Source organism: Corapipo altera, unplaced genomic scaffold (assembly GCF_003945725.1).
Source record: "Corapipo altera isolate COAL_440 unplaced genomic scaffold, ASM394572v1 239, whole genome shotgun sequence".
NCBI lineage: Eukaryota > Metazoa > Chordata > Aves > Passeriformes > Pipridae > Corapipo > Corapipo altera.
Genome location: NW_020884938.1, coordinates 3,727,096 through 3,746,208, shown reverse-complemented (window position 1 = coordinate 3,746,208; position 19,113 = coordinate 3,727,096). Strand labels below are relative to the sequence as shown.

Sequence of the window (19,113 nt, the reverse complement as noted above, 5' to 3'; positions counted from 1 at the left end):
GCAGCAATGTGCGTGAACAAAAGGACTTTATTTCGCTTGTTAAATACTTACCCTAAAACTTGGTAAGTGCTGTGTTGGCACTAGTTGCCTCAGGGGGAGTGAAAATCTGCGGCCCTGTTTTTCCCTGGCACTTTTGTGGGTCTGTTAACCCTGCCCCATCCCAAAGATGGTTAAATTTCACTGGGGATGAGTAATTTCTGCTTTGTGTAGGTGGTGTGGGATTTTTGGCTTATCCAGCACCTCTAGCACATGGCAAGGTCAGTGCTTAAGCATCTACTTCAACAGGAGACTTTTAAAGAAAATGTCCAGCTCCCCAGAGCTCCAGCCCTCAACTAGACCATCCTCTTTCTGGAAGGTGCAATAGGACCATGAAAGAACAACCCCAGGTCAATAAGTAGCCAGGCCCTTCTGCATCTATGGTTGAAATCCTAAATATGTTTTACTTCCAAAAAGCCTCTCAGTGAAGAGTAATTCACATCTGAAGTGTAATGAAGCCTTGTAGTTCAACAAATATCCTCAAGGACCATGTTGAACAAAGGAGGAACAGAGGACATATAATGACCTGTATTTATGTAGGAACACAGTGATCAGTGGGTTTTAGGGTGTCCTCACCATCCTATTTACCTCTACACCCTAAGGTAGGTTAAGGTGTGAAGCACAGGAGCATTTTATTTCCTGCTGCACTGGAGCTGGGAAATGCTGCAGCTGCTTTCCTTACTTCAGGAAAACTCCACTTTATGAGGCTGAGTGGTAACATTAGTCTGATAAGAAACAAACATTTACAAATATATGTAGACACAGGGACGGGGGAGTCAAACACTGGGCATTTGTAACTTAATCTCGGTGCCCAAATCAGAATCACCTGATTTATGGGACCTGGCACCTCTTACTGACTGCAACTTTACAGATTTGGGCCCTTATTATTAGCTGAAAAATTTATCCTAGAAAATCATTGCTATAATAGATGGAGTTAGTTTGGGATTTTCCAGTGATTTGGGACTTTCTGACGTTTCTTTCAAATTGGCCTTCTGGCAGGAAGGAGTGAATATGTAAAGGGAAATGTGAGGGGAATTAAAGGTCCACACAAATTTTCCATATTTGACATTTTCTAAGCAAACATTTTCCATCCAACTCAAAACAGTAATTCCTTTTGAAACAGTATTTGAATTTTGAATATAGTTAAATTTATTTAAATATGATGGAAACTGAAATTATTTGATGCAACCAGCACAAAACTTCACACTATGATCCAACCCAGTTTCGTGATGGTGATTAATTCAATGCTCTCTTACTTTGGCCTTGGACCAGGGAAAGCTTTTGCAATCTCAGGCTCCTAAAAAGAGCAATGAACAGCCTTGATTTCCACATGCTCAAATGTTTCCAGGTCTCCCCGCAGCCAGCTGTAGATACACACAGTGTCTGCTAGGAAAGCCATTCATTCACAGAAATTTGATCAAGAAAGCCCAGCAATGGGGAACACACTCTGGTTTCAATCCCACTGTGACTGATTGGGAATACCATCCCCTTGGTATCATAGCACAAAAAAGGCAGGTGGTTTAAGGTCTCAGTCTGCAACCTGGCTCCTGTCAGGAGACCAGAAAAGAGCTGGTGCTTGCTGTCAGAGACTGAAATGATTGATGATTTATGCATTCTGGGAGACTTGCAGGCTTTTGACTTTTGCATTGTACCTTGGATGGACAGTTGGGCCCATCCCTCCCTCCAGTGAGGAGCCAAGTTTGCAGGCTTTTGACTTTTGCATTACGCCTCTGATGGGCAGTTGGGCCCATCCCTCACTCCAGTGCTGAAGGTGTCAAGTCCTGAAAAGGCAGGACCTCTGATGGCCCATCAAAGCCCATCCCCCTCTCTGCCAATCTTGAAGGCGGGAACCAGGCCAGACACATAAACTCTGCGCAGGCCCAGGAGAGGTTGGAGGCTTGAGGCGTGGCCCGTGAAACTAACCATGGATATAATAACTCATAACTTCTTGGTGTGTGGGGGCTTCCCTCCTTCACCCCCAGCAGATCAAGGCCACCACTTCAACTGACAGACATAGAAGCGGCAACTACCAAGCGTCATCGCTGGACCCCGTGGGCGGTGACTATATATGTTTTTTCCACTCTCAGCTTTTCTTTTTCCTTACTCTCCCTTACTCTTATCCTGTCTTTCTCTCCCCTATGCATTTTCTCCCCCCCCAAAGGTTATCTCTATGTCACATTGTTATATGACAATACCCCAAATGCTAGCATACCTGTTGATACAGAATTGTTAAAATAAACCTTACCAATATATGTTTTGAGACACTGATTATTCAGTGTCTTTCCACTCTAATCCACCCCAAGGGAATTATTGATAAAAACCTGGGTTACTCCCCTTCCCCTTTTCCTGGGGCAAGTCCTAACATTTTTGACGTAGTCAGCAGGATCCTTTGGATGTGGTGGAGTAATCGGTGTAGTCTAAAACTGATACCGAGGGCGAATCAAATGGTGACCGTCCCCTCGTTGTAAAATTATAGTAAGAATTTTTCTCCTCTCGGTGTGACCCGGGCACATCAGACCTGTTGAAAGGTTTCCTGGTGTGGCCTGGACCTGTTGAAAGGTTCTCTGGTACCTGGACGTGTTGAAAGGTTTTCCAGGGGAGAGTCAAGCTGACCCTCAGAGGGTTAAGGGGGAGAATGACATTAACCCGAGCTGGGTTAATGATTGAGTCAAAAGGAATGACACCAGATTGAGTTATATGGGGATTATTCCCTCCTGATGTTTGTCTTTGGTTTAGGACTGCTTTTTGTAGGTGCTGTTTTAGGCGTTGTCCTTAGAACAGTGCGGCTATTCAGAGATCTACCGGTGAGGTGATAAGATCTCTTCAGGAGTCAATGAAGGCAACCTTCTGGAGAGATCTCTGGGCTTTAGACACTCCCCCACTTTGTTACAGTTCCACAGTAACAAGGAACTGCATGTTCTGTGCCTGCGCCACCAGCTCCCACGATCCAGTTGCTTGTCCCTAAATGCACCAGCCCAGTTTCACAAATCCCAGTCCTGTCTCCCTCTTCATCCAGTGACTGCTCTGACCCAGGGACCAGGTGAAGAACAGCATCCCTGGACTCAGCACAACGGGCTGCTGAGGGTGCTGCCCGCGCAGCTCAGAAATGCAGAAAGATTGGGATGGGAAGGGATCTCAGGAGATCATCTCGTCCAAACGCTCCCTCCGAGGAGAGTGAGCAGTGACACCTTCAGTAGCAACTTTGTCTCATTAGTTTAAATTCCACTCAGCTGGGCAGACAAAAACATCTTGAAATCCATTTTAACTTCAAATTTGATTAAGAGCTGTTCTTACAAAAGAAATAGTGTAACATTATTGGGGGAGGCAATTTCAGATCACTAGACTGCGGGGAAAACGTGGGGGTTTTGGGGTTTTTTTAGGTTTTTTTTTTTTTAGTGACTCGTGTCAACTTTGTAAATCATCTCCCCACCTCACCAACCGCTGTGAGAAGTTGCCACCGTCCCCAGCCGCTCCTCCTGCCCGTAGTTTAGCAGCCCGTCAGGTCGGGAGGTCTCTGACCACGGTGTGTTTCACCCCCGTGCCCGTCTCAAAAGCCACCTACAGGTCAGGTGCACCACCCACGACGACAAGTGCAATTGCAATAAGACGCGTTGGTCCGAGGACAAATTCCTTGAGGTGGGAAGGAGACAGCGAGGGGGGAGGGGGAAAGCCTTACGGCAATTTTAAGTGATACGTCGTGAATTAAAAACGCCGAAAGCGGCAGTGCCCGGGTAGAGGCCGCCCCTCGGTGCCGTCGCGGGGGTGACGCCGGGGCAGGGGGCGGCTCAGGCGGGTACCGGGGACGTTCTCGCCGGCTCTCTCCGATCAGACTCGGCGGGGCGGTCCCGGGAGGGGCCCGTCCGGAGGCGGGATCGAGGGGCAAGGGCGGAGGAGGGTGGAAGAGGGTGGGTGCTGTGATGCTCGGGCGGTGGATGAAGCCGCTCGTCTCGGCGAGCACGGAGGTGAGCCCGGGGCTGCGGCAGGGACGCGGGTCTCGGGTTGCCCGTGAGACGGGTCTGGGCGGCTTCTCCCTCCCGTCGCGCACGGGGAAAGTTGTATTTTTCCACGGGGAACTTTTCCACGAGCAGAGTGTGTCTCCGGCCCCCAGCTGGAGCCGCCTTGCCCGCCGGAGGGGGCAGCGGGAACCCCGGGCTGAGGGACTCCTGGGCAGCCCTGAGCTGGCTCTGTGTTGACAGTCAGGCTCTGCGGACAGGGAGGGCTCCCTCCTGGAGGGGGCGAGGCATTTGTGCTGAGGGATGTGATGGGGAGCCCCTCTCGGATCCCTGCGCAGCTCTGTGAGGTGAGGGTTGTGGTTAAAGGGCTCTATCCTGCTCGGAAGGACTGGTTGGACGCTGGAGCTGTGGGTCCAGGAGAGTGGCAGCAGCACAGTGGGAGGACGAGGAGAAAAGGGTGAGATGAGATGGAGAAATGTGGGATTCTGCTCTGCCAGCAGTGATGGGCTGGCTTGGCTGGGAGGGTGGAAAGGCAGAGCTGGTGAGCGGGGAGGGTGCCGTTGGCCGTCGTGTCCCCAGCCCTGGAAAATGATGGAGTCCGAGCAGGAAAGATCAAAATCGAGCTGTAGAAAAGCTCGCTGTTGTGCTAAAGAAAGTCTTGAGTTTCTATAAGTTTTTGAATAATAGTTTATTATACGGAAAAAGCAAGCAGCTGGCTGGGTGACAGAGATGGGGACCAGTTTCCCAAATCTGCACACATACTACAGGGTACATTTAGTATTTATCTTAGCTACTTCATGCATATTAATTATATCATATACAGTCTACAGGTTTTTGCTAAGTATTTAATATATGGGGTTTTTTACAGCTAAAGCTAGAAGTGTTATCTCTACAACCGGTCATAATTCATGCATTCTTGGATGAACAGGCGCCTAAAGATTTAAAGTTCTACTATATTTTATTCTTAGGATAGTAAGGAGGTTTTAGGCCTCTTGACCTTGTAAGGGTCTGTTTTATTTCTTTAGGGGGGTGTAATTAAGTTTTACAATCCATTTGTTTTATTTTGATGTAGTCACCCATTTGTTTCACGAATCACAATTATTTATTTATCACAATTCCTTCCCTTTTTTTTATTATTAACTTATTGATTCGTGACTTTTTGATTTTTATAATATTAACTTTGTATATTTTGTCTTAGTTATTGTATACAGTAATAGAGTCAAAAGTTTCAAAAATATCTTTACGTTTCCATTCGTTGGTTTATGTCTTAATTTTATTTTAAATTTTCTGTTGGCAATGTTGTCTTCACAGATCTTGGCGTTTTCTTGACTTTGGTGTAATGTATTTAAGGAAGTTGCTTTTTTAAATTTTGATTGCAGTTTGTGTAATTAGCATCACTTGATATAGATTTTTCACTTCGGCTCCAGGGGTTCACCTGTAAAATATCTTACATATGTATAATCTCTAGGTATAACTATGAATTGGCCTCTCGAGGTTACAAGCTTGTTTCGAGGATTAGCTCTTTAATATTTTAAGTTGTTTTTATAAATGTACAATATAATTTTTAATAGTACTTTTATTATGTTTCTGGCTAGATTAGTTTGACAAGGATATGCCTTAGGTCAACCTGAAAAAGTGTCATTGAGAACAAGCAAATATCTATACCCCTCTTTTTTTGGGTAGTTCTAAAAATCGATTTACCATTTCTGTCTTGGAAAATTATTTTTTCTATTTGTCTTAGTTGAATTTTGCTATGCGTCTCCTGTCTCACAATGGTATAGAGATTTTGTGTTACTATATTTTGGCTTAGATATTTGTATAGAGCTTCTGCTCCTAATGTGTTTTCTTGTGTTCTGTTATGATAAGTGCTCATAAAATAGAAGAGGATATTACTAACTCACCCTGTGGTGTCTTGGCCCATTTGTTTTTCTTCTATTTTTCCTCTTAAATTCTGGATTAACTTTCAGTCTTCTTTAGAGTATCTAGGCTCTGTATTTGACTACTGAATTTGAATTTTACCATCAGGGATCAAATACTGGACTTTGCTTTCTTCTGCTTTTACTGCCCTTTTTTCCTCCGGTCATCCATGGCATTTCTTCTTTCATGGTCAGTAACACCCTTTTTTTTTGTGAGCTTTTCAGTGCATAATAGCAACTTTTCTAACAACTGAAGTGTTATAATCTCTGTTTTTCAAGTTAAGGTATTGACAGGAGGGCTCTTGCCTTTATTACTTCATTTATCGTGGTTATTGCATATCTAGCTTTACGTCCTCTTTTCTAGACGAAATTTTTTCTGTGAACCAGAAGTCTTTAGCATGTTTCAGGGCTTCTTCTTTCAAGTCTGGTTTGCTGGAGTACGTTGCTCTTATTGTCTCTAAGCAGTCATGTGCAACTGTATTTTTGGTGGCTTCTTGAAGAAAAAGCTGGATTGATTTATTTTGTGGCTTGGTATTTCAGAAAGCGCTGAGGTGAAAGCCAGTGATTTAAATCAAGGGCTGGAGCCCTCATCAGTGTTGTTTTAGCTTATGAAAAGCTTTATCAGTTTCTTTACCCCAAGTGAGTATGTTGGACTCACCTTTATGAGTTCACGCAGGAGCTTTACTAGAAGTCCATAGCCGTAGATCTATAAATGACATTATTCGGTTCTTCTGAGTAATGTTTGGAGCTCTTCCTTTTTCTGCGGCCGAGGAGTCTGGCAGATAGATTCTTTCTTTGCTGTTTTTAGGGTTCGTTGTCTTGCAGCATTTTCATAATCGAGGTAGGAGACTTGTTGTATAGCTCTTAGTACTCAATTAATCTGAGACAGTTTACTATGTTAACAGTTCATTCAATACACATTATTTTGGATTTTCTTTCTCGTGCGAGGATTTTCTCATTTAAAAGCGAGTAGTGATTAACTTTCAGGGCTCCAGGGCAGGCAGAAGAAAGCATCCTTTAGATCCAGGACAGTAAACTATTTTAGCTCTGGTGTTAATTTAGTCAGCAGTGTATATGGATTTGCTACTATGAGGTGCAAGCCTTTAGTTATCTTATTTATTGCTCTAAGATCTTGCACTATCTTATACTTCCCATCAGGTTCCTTTACTGGTAAGATGGGGGTATTATATTTTGATTTATATTTTTTAATAATAAGTCATGTTTAATAAACTTTTCTTTATTGTGTTGAATCCTTTCCTTATTCTCTGTTTTAGGGGATATTGTTTAATCTTTATTGGCTGTGCCCCTAATTTAACTTTTACTTCAATTGACAATGTTATTTTTGCTCTTCTTGGAGTTTCCGAAGCTCATAGTTTGATCCGTTACTTCTTCATGTATGCTGCTTGAACTTTGAGTCTCTATTAGGGCAAGATTTAAAATCTCAATCAATTGCTCCTTTTTACTTTGAATTTTATGTTGTTCTGTTCAAATTTAATTTCAACTTTCAATGGCTCTCATAAGTCTTTTCTCAGTAAACAAACTGGTGAGTTTGGCACATATAAGAATCTGTGGATTTCAAATTGCTTTCCTAATTTGTATTTGAAAGGTTTCAAGAAATGAGCTTTTTCTGTTTGACCCATGGCTCCCCTTATCGATACAAAACTTACAGCAGTGGGTACTAAAGTTTGATTAATACCTAAAATGCAGCTCTTGTATTGATTAGAATTATGCTTCCTGATTTTTTTCTTTTAGCTTTTTTGTATTGGGGATCTTGGGGCTATTTATAGCCTTTTAGGACTCAGCAGAGCCCCTTAGGATTTGGTCTAGCCCCCCCTTCCTCCACCTCCAGGTAAAAAGGAGTTAATAAATTCTCTCCCTGCTCCCCTTTTCCCAGGATAGCTGTAGTAATCAGGAAGTATAAAATGTTGTTAAACTGCCAGGACAGAATATTTACAAATCAGAAGATAACAAAAGATAAATATAATATTCATGGTATTATCTAGTGTTCTGACAGTATTATTCAAAATTGCACTTCAATTTTGTATATGCATCACTTTTTGGAGATTGGTATTTGTTCATTTTCGCACAAAAATCTTTTTCATCCATACCACCTCCAGTCCGAGTTTTGGTGTCTTTGCTCGGTTACCAGGTCTGTCTGCTGAAATGAACTTTTTATAAATAGTTAATTTCCAACCCATATCAAGAGTAAAGCAGTGGTTCCCCTTCTTATTTCACTACAGCCCCCCCCCCCCATGTTAGCTTGTTTAATGGGTGAGGATCTCTAAAAGTGCCAACCTTGAGACACAGGTAAGCAAAATAATCCATTTTATCACTTGAGAACACATACCAGCTCCTCTAAAATCAGATTTTTTACAGTAAAAAAACCTCACACGCTTTCTCCTACTACATTGACAAACACAACCACAGACCCACTACAGCAGGGCTTCCAACACAGCAGAAATCAATCACTTTCTCTCTTCCTCCTCCTTTCTCTTTATCACTGTTCAAAACCTTCTCCAAATTTAACTGCAAATATGGGTGAAGACATTCAACTGCATACATATACATACTTTTAGGACCTGGTGTTTGTTGTTCTAAAGGACAAAGTATATTACAGAAATAACTTTCTTCTTCTCAAGTCACCAAAATTAAAGTTATAGACTCTCTCGTCCTGCTCCTGCAGGACACCTCTTCAGTTTCCCCCCTTCCTCCCTCCTCCCACTCGGGGAAGACAGAGAAGCAGCAGCCAAGAGCTGAAGCTGAGAGTTCACTCTGCGGTGTGTCTCCGGGGTGTGTGTTGGGACTCTACGATGGCACACAGCTCGTGTACCAGGGCAAGGTAGATGACTCAGCACGGGCAGGCCGCCGGCAGCCGGGCTCAGGGGGGGTCTGGCGTTGGTGAGCGCGGGGGGCACTGACAGTGTGAGCCCACTCCCTACAGAGATCTGTCTGTTTATCACAGGGTTTGGGGCACTGCTCGGACAGGTTGCTAGGCTGATCCCGGCGTGTTTCACGTGGGCTAATAGTGCAAAAGGGAAGGTCTAGTCGTTCTCTCCAGTGCTTGAAATAAACTGCAAAATTTAAACTTGTTTTTCGAGAGGTATTGTGAATTTATTCTCTTTGTTCTAATCACTTTGATTGTAGTTTTACTGGCTTTATAATTTTGGGGAACTTTGCTTATATCTTTTCGATTAGATTCAGTCTTTACTATGAATTTATATTTTTCACCTTGAGGTTTTAATTCAGTTTTGTCAAGAGGTGGTTACAGTGTGTTATTCTTGGAAAATAGAGCTCTTGACACTTTTAATCTCATTTATTTTATTCAAACAGTTTCAAGTCTCTCTGTCTTTTCAGACAATTTCTTTTTAGATGACCTTTTCTTTTACAATAAAAACATTTTACTGCCTGGTCTCTTGAAACAATTTGTTGGGGTCTGCTTATGTATACTTTTTGGGCTTCTCTCAGTAAGTCTTTGAGCTCCCCTTTCTCCCATCCATCTAATTTCTTTAGTTCTCTTTTAGTATCACTCCAGGCATAATTTATAAAGTGGACTTTCAACAATATTAGGCCAGCTGGTGTATCAGGACTAATGCCTAAATATTGCTGTAATTTTTTCTTTAGTCTTTCTAACCAGGTAATAGGGGTTTTATTTTTTTCTTGCTGATCTTTAAATGCCTTTTTGACATTTTTCTCACGGGGAACAGCCTTTTTGTTTCTTTGGGTCAAGGAAGTACAGTACTTAGTCAGGGCTGAGTTACATTCCCCATCGAGTCCTAAGAATTTGTTTAATTGTTCAGCTACTCCCAAGAGGTCTTCTATCAGTTTCCCTATTTCTTTCGTTGTTTTTGAACTTTTGTCTTCTTCACTAGAGCTTTCTTGATCTACTAAAAAGGCTCTGACATTTCTTGGGGCTGTCTGTTTTTTTCTTTGGGCTTTAGTTCTTTTGGGACTTCCATACCCCTGATTTAATAGGGCCGTGAGGTTTACAGCCAAGGGAAGTTGTGGAGAGGGAGGGGGAGTATTTTTTGGGGCTGTGGGAACTACAACCGAGGGAGTTTGTAAAAGATAAGAAGGGTTATAGGGGAGAGGTAAGTTACTTAATAGTTCCCATTTCGCTTCTTTTGATCTCTTTTCTATTGGCCTTTCTTTGGTTAACTTACTAATATTCTCAATATCTCCCCGATTTGATATCATTACCCCCAAAGGACTGGTAGGGGTAATATCCAGCAATGCCTGGTTGGGCAATGCCTGCTTGCTCCCTTTTCTCTTGAGGCTACGTTTCTTACTGAATCCTTGCCCCATAGTTTTCCGAGGTCCCTTCTAGAATCTCTCCACCGACTCTCTGGGATCCCTTCTAAACTCTCCCCGCTGACACAAAGGTCTCTCCTTAAGACTTTTCCACTGACCCCAGAGGTCCAATCACCAATTCTCTCACTTCACCCGGTCACTGGCTGTTCCGTTCGCACGGAGAAAGAAACGCAGTTAGAAGGGCTACTGCAATCACTTTGCAGCAAAGCTGCGTCTCATTCACTCATTCACTTTGACCTCTTTTATCCGCCCAACCAGGGAATACTCACAGTCCATTGTTCTTCCCTGGGTCTTTGTGCACGACAATTATGGGCCCTTTTTGCTGCAGCAATCTGGGAGCAATCCTTGCTTTTACCATATAACGTGTTACTCCGGTCCTGTGGAAAATTAGACCCGAAATAGGCCGCTGAATTCAGCGGGGGCCCCCGTTCCGTTCTGAGTACTAATTAACCCAGCAGGGCTTAGAGAACATCACGTCAGGAAAGTCACCAATTGTGATAAAGTCTCGAGTTTCTATAAGTTTTTGAATAATAGTTTATTATACGGAAAAAGCAAGCAGCCGGCTGGGTGACAGAGATGGGGACCAGTTTCCCAAATCTGCACACATACTACAGGGTACATTTAGCATTTATCTTAGCTACTGCATGCATATTAATTATATCATATACATTCTACAGGTTTTTGCTAAGTATTTAATATATGGGTTTTCTTACAGCTAAAGCTAGAAGTGTTATCTCTACAACCGGTCATAATTCATGCATTCTTGGATGAACAGGTGCCTAAAGATTTAAAGTTCTACTATATTTTATTCTTAGGATAGTAAGGAGGTTTTAGGCCTCTTGACCTTGTAAGGGTCTGTTTTATTTCTTTAGGGGGGTGTAATTAAGTTTTACAATCCATTTGTTTTATTTTGATGTAATCACTCATTTGTTTCACAAATCACAATTATTTATTTATCACACTGTGTTGAGAGGGGGAAGAAAGCACCTACCGAAGAGGCATAAGAAAATATGTAACTCTTGTAACTGTAGTAACCTAAAACTAGTAATGCTGCTGAAAGAAGGGGAGTTTGGAAGCTTTGGCTAAAAATGAACTATCCTAGTTAAGTGAATGTGTTGTTTTCTAATGCATGAGAGGTTTCTTGGAATAGACTGGATGCTTCTTAACCCTAAGGGAACGCTCTCTAGCTTCTGCTGAACTTAGAGGGGTTTGCACTGTTATTCATGGGGTTCATTGCAGTGGAAGTCAGAGGAGCGAATATTAAGAAACACGAATTCCCCTGTTTTGGGTTCTTGTAGCAATTCCATCAATGTCTTGAGTCACTGGCACTGTAGGAGGAAGCACTGACTAGTGAGTTGTATGTGAATACCCTTTTCTTGTTCATATGCCCTGCTTGGCCACACAAAAATGGCAGGACAGCATGATGATGACTGAGCAGCAGTCTGCCTGCCAGGAATTAGTTTTATGTGTGTAGTTCAGGGAGCAGCTGGTACCTGTGCCTCAAGTTTTCTTTCTCACTGGATTTCTACTGACTCTCAAGGCATTTGCTCCATCCATCTAAGAGTGGCTCCAATGACATTTTTCCTGTTCAGGGCTTTCACAGGGCCAAGTTCTGTAGTGAAGGCCTTGGTGTCCAGTTTGGTGTTACCATGGAGCTGTGTTGGGTGACACTAGAATGATGCAGCCTCCTGGATGCCTGTTCTGGAATCTCTTTCTGTGCCAATATTTGTGCCTGTGTCACCAGTTTGAGGAGCTAAACAAGGAAGAACATCAAAACCTTCAGCAGAACTGGCCTTTTGGTGCAAGGCCAGTCACAGCAGGTTCAGAGGAGCATCAAGAGCATGAGGAGGAAGCGACTGGGGCCACTTGCTTAACAACAATTAGCCATCACCTTTCCTTTGTCATGACATCAGCAGATATATTGGCACAAGGTGCTTAGGAGTAATTCTACTTCCATCTTGATTTGTTTGGTTACTGGTACAGGGAGAAGCCTCTGTGCCAGTCACAGTTACCATATAAAACCATACAGATGTTCCATATGTAGAGGTGAGGCCAGATGGGCAGTACCTGGTGCTGGGTGTGCCTTGCTGGCAGTGCCCTTGTGGTTTGGATCAAGGTCTAGTATGTGATGGCAGGAGAGACTGGAGACTTTACCCTCAGTAAATCAGTGTAGCTGTACTGTCATTTAGCTCCCTAAGGGTTGTGCTTCCCATGCTTGTCAAGAGGTGTCTTCTGGCTTTGTGATTCCTCCCTCTGCTCTCATCTTGAGCTTGTGTTTTGTTTTTTTTTTCTCTCACAGGCACTCCTGACCAAATAAATACTTTAAAACCCCTGAAATCTGAACAACCCAGCAACACAGGAACAGACTCACAATTCTTATTTTCGGTGGTGCTTTCACTGGGGAACAGGTGATATGCTACCAACTCACTTCTTTGCTGTCTCTACTGGCTTTTAAAATTATCTTCGGCTGGGGCTGGGAACTCTGCCCAACACTTTAAATGCTGTCTGGTGGAACTTCAGATTCCACCACTGCCCTGCCAGCAAAGAATTAAGTATAATCATGTTTATTCAGATTTTTCTGTTAAAAAGCAAAATGTTCACATTCTTATTTTTTTGTACAATTGCATAAAACCTCCCATCTGTGCAAGGTGCATGGGTTAATGTCATCCAATCTTCAATATGTTGCTCTGTCAGATAGGAAACTACTTCTTCAACATTAACAGGAGAAAGATTGTGTTAGAGACAGAAAAACAACCCCTGAAATCCTTGAAGAAATTCAGACATTGACTTCACTATCATTTCAAATCAGAGGTGAGACTACACATCAATTTTAAGTGACCTGTTCCTTGGTCTGTAAGAAACTTGTCCCAGAACAGCAAAATAATCAGAAATCCCCTGAATCCATGTGTAGCCTGCTGTTGGACCATCTTTCCTTTCTGGCATGTCTCTTGATTTTAAAAACAGAGAAAAAAAGGATCATTCAGATTAGACAAAGTAAAAAAATTTCAAGCCTAATGGGCTTGAAGTGTTTAATCACGAATATGCTCTACTGCACTCTATCTCTTCACTTATTAATGCTGCTGGATGCCATGGGTGACTGACTCCCTGGAAAAGAGGACAGCATCTTCAGTGCAGGACCTGCTGTGAAACTCTTGCACAAATTTGTAGTTAACAGTGGTACTGTGGGGTAGCAGGATTTGCTCCCTTTGTGACCAGGGGTAATTCTGATGTCTTTATTCTCGCAGTCTCCTCGGATGTGCATCTCCTTCCAAAGAGATGCTCCTCTTCTAGCCATGTGCCAGTATTCTCTCTTGAGCTGTGAGGGTTAAATAATGTTTAGACTTAAATTTTATGCACATGCACACAAGGAGTGTGCATGGCTTTCTACAGACATGCAGTAATAGGAAACTACTTTTTGGTGGCACAAAGCTGTATCAGTTTCCTGGCTGACCCACGGATAACATCTCCATTTTGTCTGGTTGCCCTTTCCAGAAGCTTTCTGCAGCCAAATTCTGCCTTCCCTTCCATCTTAAGTATTGATAAGGGGGTTATGTGGTGTGCTTCCCAAAAAGCTAAAAGCTGTGAGGTGCAAAATTGCTCCTTTCAGGTAAAGAAGACCCAAAAGAGCTTACAAAAAATCCATTGGGAAACTTTTCTTGACACGGTGCTGAATATGATTCTCCTGTACTAGAATGGAAAGAATCTGACTGCAGACTGTACTGGGTTCCTCATTTTGGCAGCCTTTCTCTACCCAGGTCTGTGTGTAAGTGCTCCTGCTCCCCTTTGTGTCTTGCAGTGCATCTTTCCTCCCTCCAGCGCGCTCACCGCGTTGCTTGGTGCTCCCACCAGGATGAAACCCTTCACTGCTCCATTCCCAGGGACCTTGGTTTGGCACAGTGAAGCCCCAGCATCCTGAAACTACATGGAAGACATCAGGCTGTAGTGTTTTATTTGTGCTTATGGAGCTTCACTAAGAAATACTCAGGATCATTTGAGATCCTTGCAAGTTGGTAAATGATGAGATGGCACTTAGAGTCACCCATTTTTCTTCTTTAAAGAATTTGACAGGTAACTTTTGGAAAGAGATATTACCACAAAGGGAAGGGTGTTGCTAGAGGACAATATATGATACCAGGTGATGTGTTATTGCCTAGAGGAAGTGTAGAGACACTCCAAAGTTGCCAGTCTGAGAAACTGGAGGCGTGTTGGAAAAATCATAGAACAACAAGGCTTTTGTTCAACAGAGATTAAAAAAAATGACTGAGGAAAAAAAATCTCACCAGAGATTTTCCCTTTCCCCCCCAGCTGAGGAGTGATTAATCTGAAATTCTGAAATGGAAAATTCTGTTCCGTTACCAAACTGACCTATAGCTCTCTATAGCAAGCATAATATAGTTCTCTGTTACATTTTGCACGTTTTTGGTTTGTCTCACGGAACTTCTGCTTTTACTATATTGCATTGTATTTATTTTATTTCTTTTAAATTATGCAACCTTTTACCAAAAGGTAAACAGAGATTAAAGCAGAGAAGACACTTAAATGTTTTGCATCTTTCAGACAAAAATTTCTTTAAAGAACATATTCCTCGTGAAAAGTTACTGCTTTTTAACTTTGTTAAGAACCTGGCACCGCTTTCACTACGTGGAGTTTGAGGGACACCTTGGCACATTGGTGACAGAACCCTTCAATTAAACTTTGTGCATTTGCACAGCTTATTTCACAATGTTAAAAGCTGTTGGACTTTTTGGAAGATAAACTCAGCTCTACTCTTTCATCTACTGTAATATATCTTATTAAATCTACACTTTGAGCTTCAGAGATCTACACTTGGGGAGTGACCAGGACAGTCACACTAGGTTTGTAAAAGCAGAAATTAAACACCTTAGAAGCAGCTCTCATCTTGCCTCAAATATTCACATGTGCTTGGTCTGCCGTTGCCTGCAAGGTCAGAAGGAGGAGCTCTAACGTTGTTGGTAAAACGCTAAAAACTAATTCCCCGAAATCCCCTGTTTGGCACCACTCTGTTTCTATTTGCCTGACTGATTAGTTGCCTGCTGAATGCTGGTATTGCCAGATCTTACCTCTTCTACTCTTGTTAATAATGTAAATCAGGAGAAAATGGAGATCTTCAGCTGTTTTCTCCTGCTGCTTGTGATCAGTGATATTTATTGTCCCAAACCCCTACCTGGGTATGCAGCAGCACTTTGCAGGACCTTTTCCTCCTCTCTGGTTTTGTTACTGAATTTGTAGCAAATTTACACACCTACCACTGTGTTTGTCACTTCAGACTCCATCTTCCACCTTTTCTTTCCAGAAGAAGGAAGTGCCAGACCACAGAGTTGTAGGTGCTCTTAGAGACACTGACCTGTTAAAAATCTTGTCCAGCTGAGCAGTGAATTCTCTGATGTTTTGAAAGCACAGGCAGGTGAGTCTCTTGTTTTCTTTGGGTCCAACCCCAAGCCTTGCTCTGCCAAGTCCACCACTTAACCAAGTCCCTAAGTGCCAGACCTACATGTCTGTTAAATACCTCCAGGGATGGTGACCACTTTCCTGGGCAGCCTGTGCCAATGCTTGATAACTCAGTGAGTAAATATCTCCTAATGTCCACTCTAAACCTTCCCTGGCCCAACTTGAGGCCATTTCTTCTGGTCCTGTGGCATTCCACAATCTTCCCTTGCTGCTTCTTCATGTGCTTTTGTGCATCGACCTTTGGGGCCTCAATGGTGGGTCCAGAGGGTGCTGGTTATGCTTTAACTTCATTTTATGGGGAGGAAAGGGCAGAAATGCTGATGCAAATGCTGAGAAGGCACTAGAATGATTTACCTGTTTGTTGCTGCATCATTAATAATCTATTCCTCTCCATCCCTCCCTTTTGCCAGAAGAAGAGAGGGAGTAAGGGCAGGAGGGTAGGGGAACTGTATATCCATCACCAGGATCCACTGGAAGAGCTGAGCAGGTCATATCCAGCATGGCTTTGTAGGGTTGGGAAGCAGCCTTGAAACTTGCTTTACCAAGGCAGTTCTTGTCCTTAATTTTCTGCGTCTGTCCAGAGTTGCCATGTATCCATTCCCCTCCCACTATCCATCCATTCCACTAGGCTGCTGTGCCATGAAAAATGACCGAGGCTCTCTGTAGGGGTGGGTGGTTGGTTTCAAAAGGCAGCAACTGCTGGTTCAACAGCCTGGGAGACTGTTTGGTTTGGGGGGAAGGACACGTTGTGGATCAGGAGAAAAAACTCATCATGGGAGACAGCTGTCAGGGCAGCAGCTCCACACAATGTCTGTTGACAGAGCTCCAGGAATGTTCATAAGGAGCACTCCTATTTCAGTAGCCCCAGGTCATTTTGCATATATATCTCATGTCCAGAATGGCCTGAAATTCTGGAAGATGATAGATAAGGCTTCTAATGCTCTTCCCAGAGTTTGTTGTGCACCTATAAAGATGGCACCCAACCGTGAAGCAAGGCTTGTGGTCTGCTGCCATGTCTGTCAGAGTCTGTTTCTTCTTTCCTTTCATTTAGGTCCCGACAGCAGTCTCAGGAGAGCAGGCTCTGGCCGGAGAGATGATGCTCAGGATGCCCAACTCTCTGCTAAAGCTGCCCAGGGTGCTGCTGAGCCACAAGCACAGGGCTCTGTTCATCCTCACCCTCATGTTGATATCCTTTGCCTACCTCACGTTGTACTGGAGAATCGCGGAGGACTCCTACGGCAGTGGCCTCTACGACCTGCCTGGGGAATTCAACTGTGCTCACTCTGTGCCTTTTTCCCTTCCAAATGCTGGGGAGCCCTCTCCTTCCAGAGGGAACGTGTTTTTCGTGGAGACCTCGGAGCGGACTAACCCAGGTTACCTGTTCTCGTGCTCTGTGGAGTCAGCGGCCAGGACACACCCCGGGACAAGTGTTGTCGTGCTCATGAAAGGCTTGGCAAAAGGAAATGCCTCCTTACTCAAACACTGGGTTTTCTCCTTGCTGAGCTGCTTCCCCAACGTGGAAATCAGGCCTCTGGACTTGCCAGAGCTCTTTTCTGGAACGCCTCTGAAGAAGTGGTACTTGTGGCCTCTGCGGCGCTGGGAGCCTTATTTCCTACCCGTCCTGTCTGATGCCTGCAGAATTGTCCTCATGTGGAAATTTGGTGGCATCTACCTCGATACAGACTTCATTGTGCTTAGGAACTTACAGAACCTCACCAATTCCCTCGGGATACAGAGTGAGGATGAACTGAACGGGGCCTTTTTGTCCTTTAAGCCCAAGCACAGGTTCATGGCACTTTGCATGAAAGACTTTGTGAAGAACTACAATGCCTGGATCTGGGGACACCAGGGCCCACATCTCCTAACACGTGTCTTCAAGAAGTGGTGCCCTGTCAGGACTATTCAGAGCATGAGCTGCAAAGGGGTGAGGGCTCTTGACCCAGAAGCAGTTTATCCTATTCCCTGGCAGGACTGGAAGAAGTTATTTGAGGCAACCAGTGCCTCGGAGCTTCACAGACTCCTGAAGAACACCTATGCAGTGCACATATGGAATCAAATGAACCACAGGACCAGGCTAGAGATCCCTTCCCAGGCTCTGCTGGCTCAGCTCTATTCTCAGTTCTGCCCTGCCACCTATGCAAAGATGAAACAGGACTCTCAAGAGCAGTCAAGGCCTGCAATGTGACCTGTGGGCCCTTGGCAGCAGAGAAGTTCCCCAACCTAAAGCAAACTGAGTGCCTTTGACCTTCCACAGAGTTGTTTTCTAGACCAGGGAGCAGATGTTCCATGTAACAGCTCTGTGATTTTGTACCATTTCCGATATCTGCCTCAGACCTTCAAATGTTCACCAGAGCCTGAGTTCAGCCTCTCTTGTCCTTCAGGACACTTGGTGCTGCAGGGAAGGTTGTACCCATTCATCAGCGTCTCTCAGTTGGTCCTCTGTTGCTGTTCTCTCAGCTGTTCTCTCAGCTGTTCCTCCTGTGTATCAAGGCCTGAGCAGTCTCTCATGCAGTTTCAAGAGCTTTAGGAACCCTTGGCTTGGTCTCTGCAGCATTTACAGAATATCACAGAATATTCCGAGTTGGAAGGGATCCACAAGGATCATCGAGTCCAACTCCTGGCCCTGCACAGGACCATCCCCAAGAGTCACACCCTATGCCTGAGAGTATCATGCAAACACTCCTTGAGCTCTGTCAGCCTTAGTGCTTTGCCCACTGCCCTGGGGAGCCTGTTCAGTGCCCAACCACACTCTGGGGGAAGAACCTTTTCCTAATATCCAACCTGAACTTCCCCTGACACAACTTCAGGCCATTCCCGGGGGTCCTGTCACTGGTCCCCACAGAGCAGAGCTCAGTCCCTGCCCCTCCTCTTCCCCTCCCAAGGAAGTTGTAACTGCAGTGAGGTCTCCCCTCAGTCTCCTCTTCTCCAGCTGAACACACCAAGTGCCCTCAATGTCCTCACACGCGTTCAAATCAAGGCCCTTCACCATCTTCATTGTCCTCCTTTGGACACTCTCTAATGGCTTAATGTCTTTCTTATATGATGGTGCCCCAGTATTGCAGGTGAGGCTGCCCCAGGGCAGAGCAGGGCGGGACAATCCCCTCCCTGACCTGGCTGGTGATGCTAGGCCTGATGCCCCCCAGGACAGGGTTGGCCCTCCTGGCTGCCAGGGCACTGCTGATTCATGTCCCACTGGCCATTGACCAGGACCTCCAGGACCCTTTCCTGGCACAGCTTTCCAGCATCTCATTCCCCAGTCTGTTCCTACATCTGTGGTTGCCCCATCCCAGGTGCAGAATCTGGCACTTATCTTTGTTAAACTTCACAGGATTGGTGATTGCCCAATCCTCTAACTTACCAAGGTCTCTCTGAATGGCCTTTCTGTCTTCAAGGGAGTCAACAGCTCCTCCCAGTTTTGTATCATCTTCAGA

At 44.3% G+C, this 19,113-nt stretch overlaps 1 protein-coding gene across 3 annotated transcripts; it reads left to right on the top strand.

Moving 5' to 3' along the window:
* Positions 1–3,969: 3,969 nt before the first annotated feature.
* On the top strand, positions 3,970–18,201 carry A4GALT (alpha 1,4-galactosyltransferase (P blood group)). Of its 3 annotated transcripts, XM_027660806.1 has the most exons (3): positions 3,970–3,998; positions 15,528–15,638; positions 16,734–18,201. In XM_027660806.1, exon 3 carries the CDS (start codon positions 16,776–16,778, stop codon positions 17,865–17,867), a length of 1,092 nt encoding a protein of 363 aa, XP_027516607.1. In that variant the 5' UTR covers positions 3,970–3,998; positions 15,528–15,638; positions 16,734–16,775; the 3' UTR covers positions 17,868–18,201. The 3 variants fall into 3 exon arrangements, with proteins under 3 accessions (XP_027516607.1, XP_027516606.1, XP_027516608.1); XM_027660805.1 differs by lacking the exons at positions 3,970–3,998; positions 15,528–15,638 and adding an exon at positions 15,131–15,146 and having other exon boundaries at positions 16,756–18,201; XM_027660807.1 differs by lacking the exon at positions 3,970–3,998 and having other exon boundaries at positions 15,517–15,638.
* The last annotated feature ends 912 nt before the right edge of the window (positions 18,202–19,113 follow it).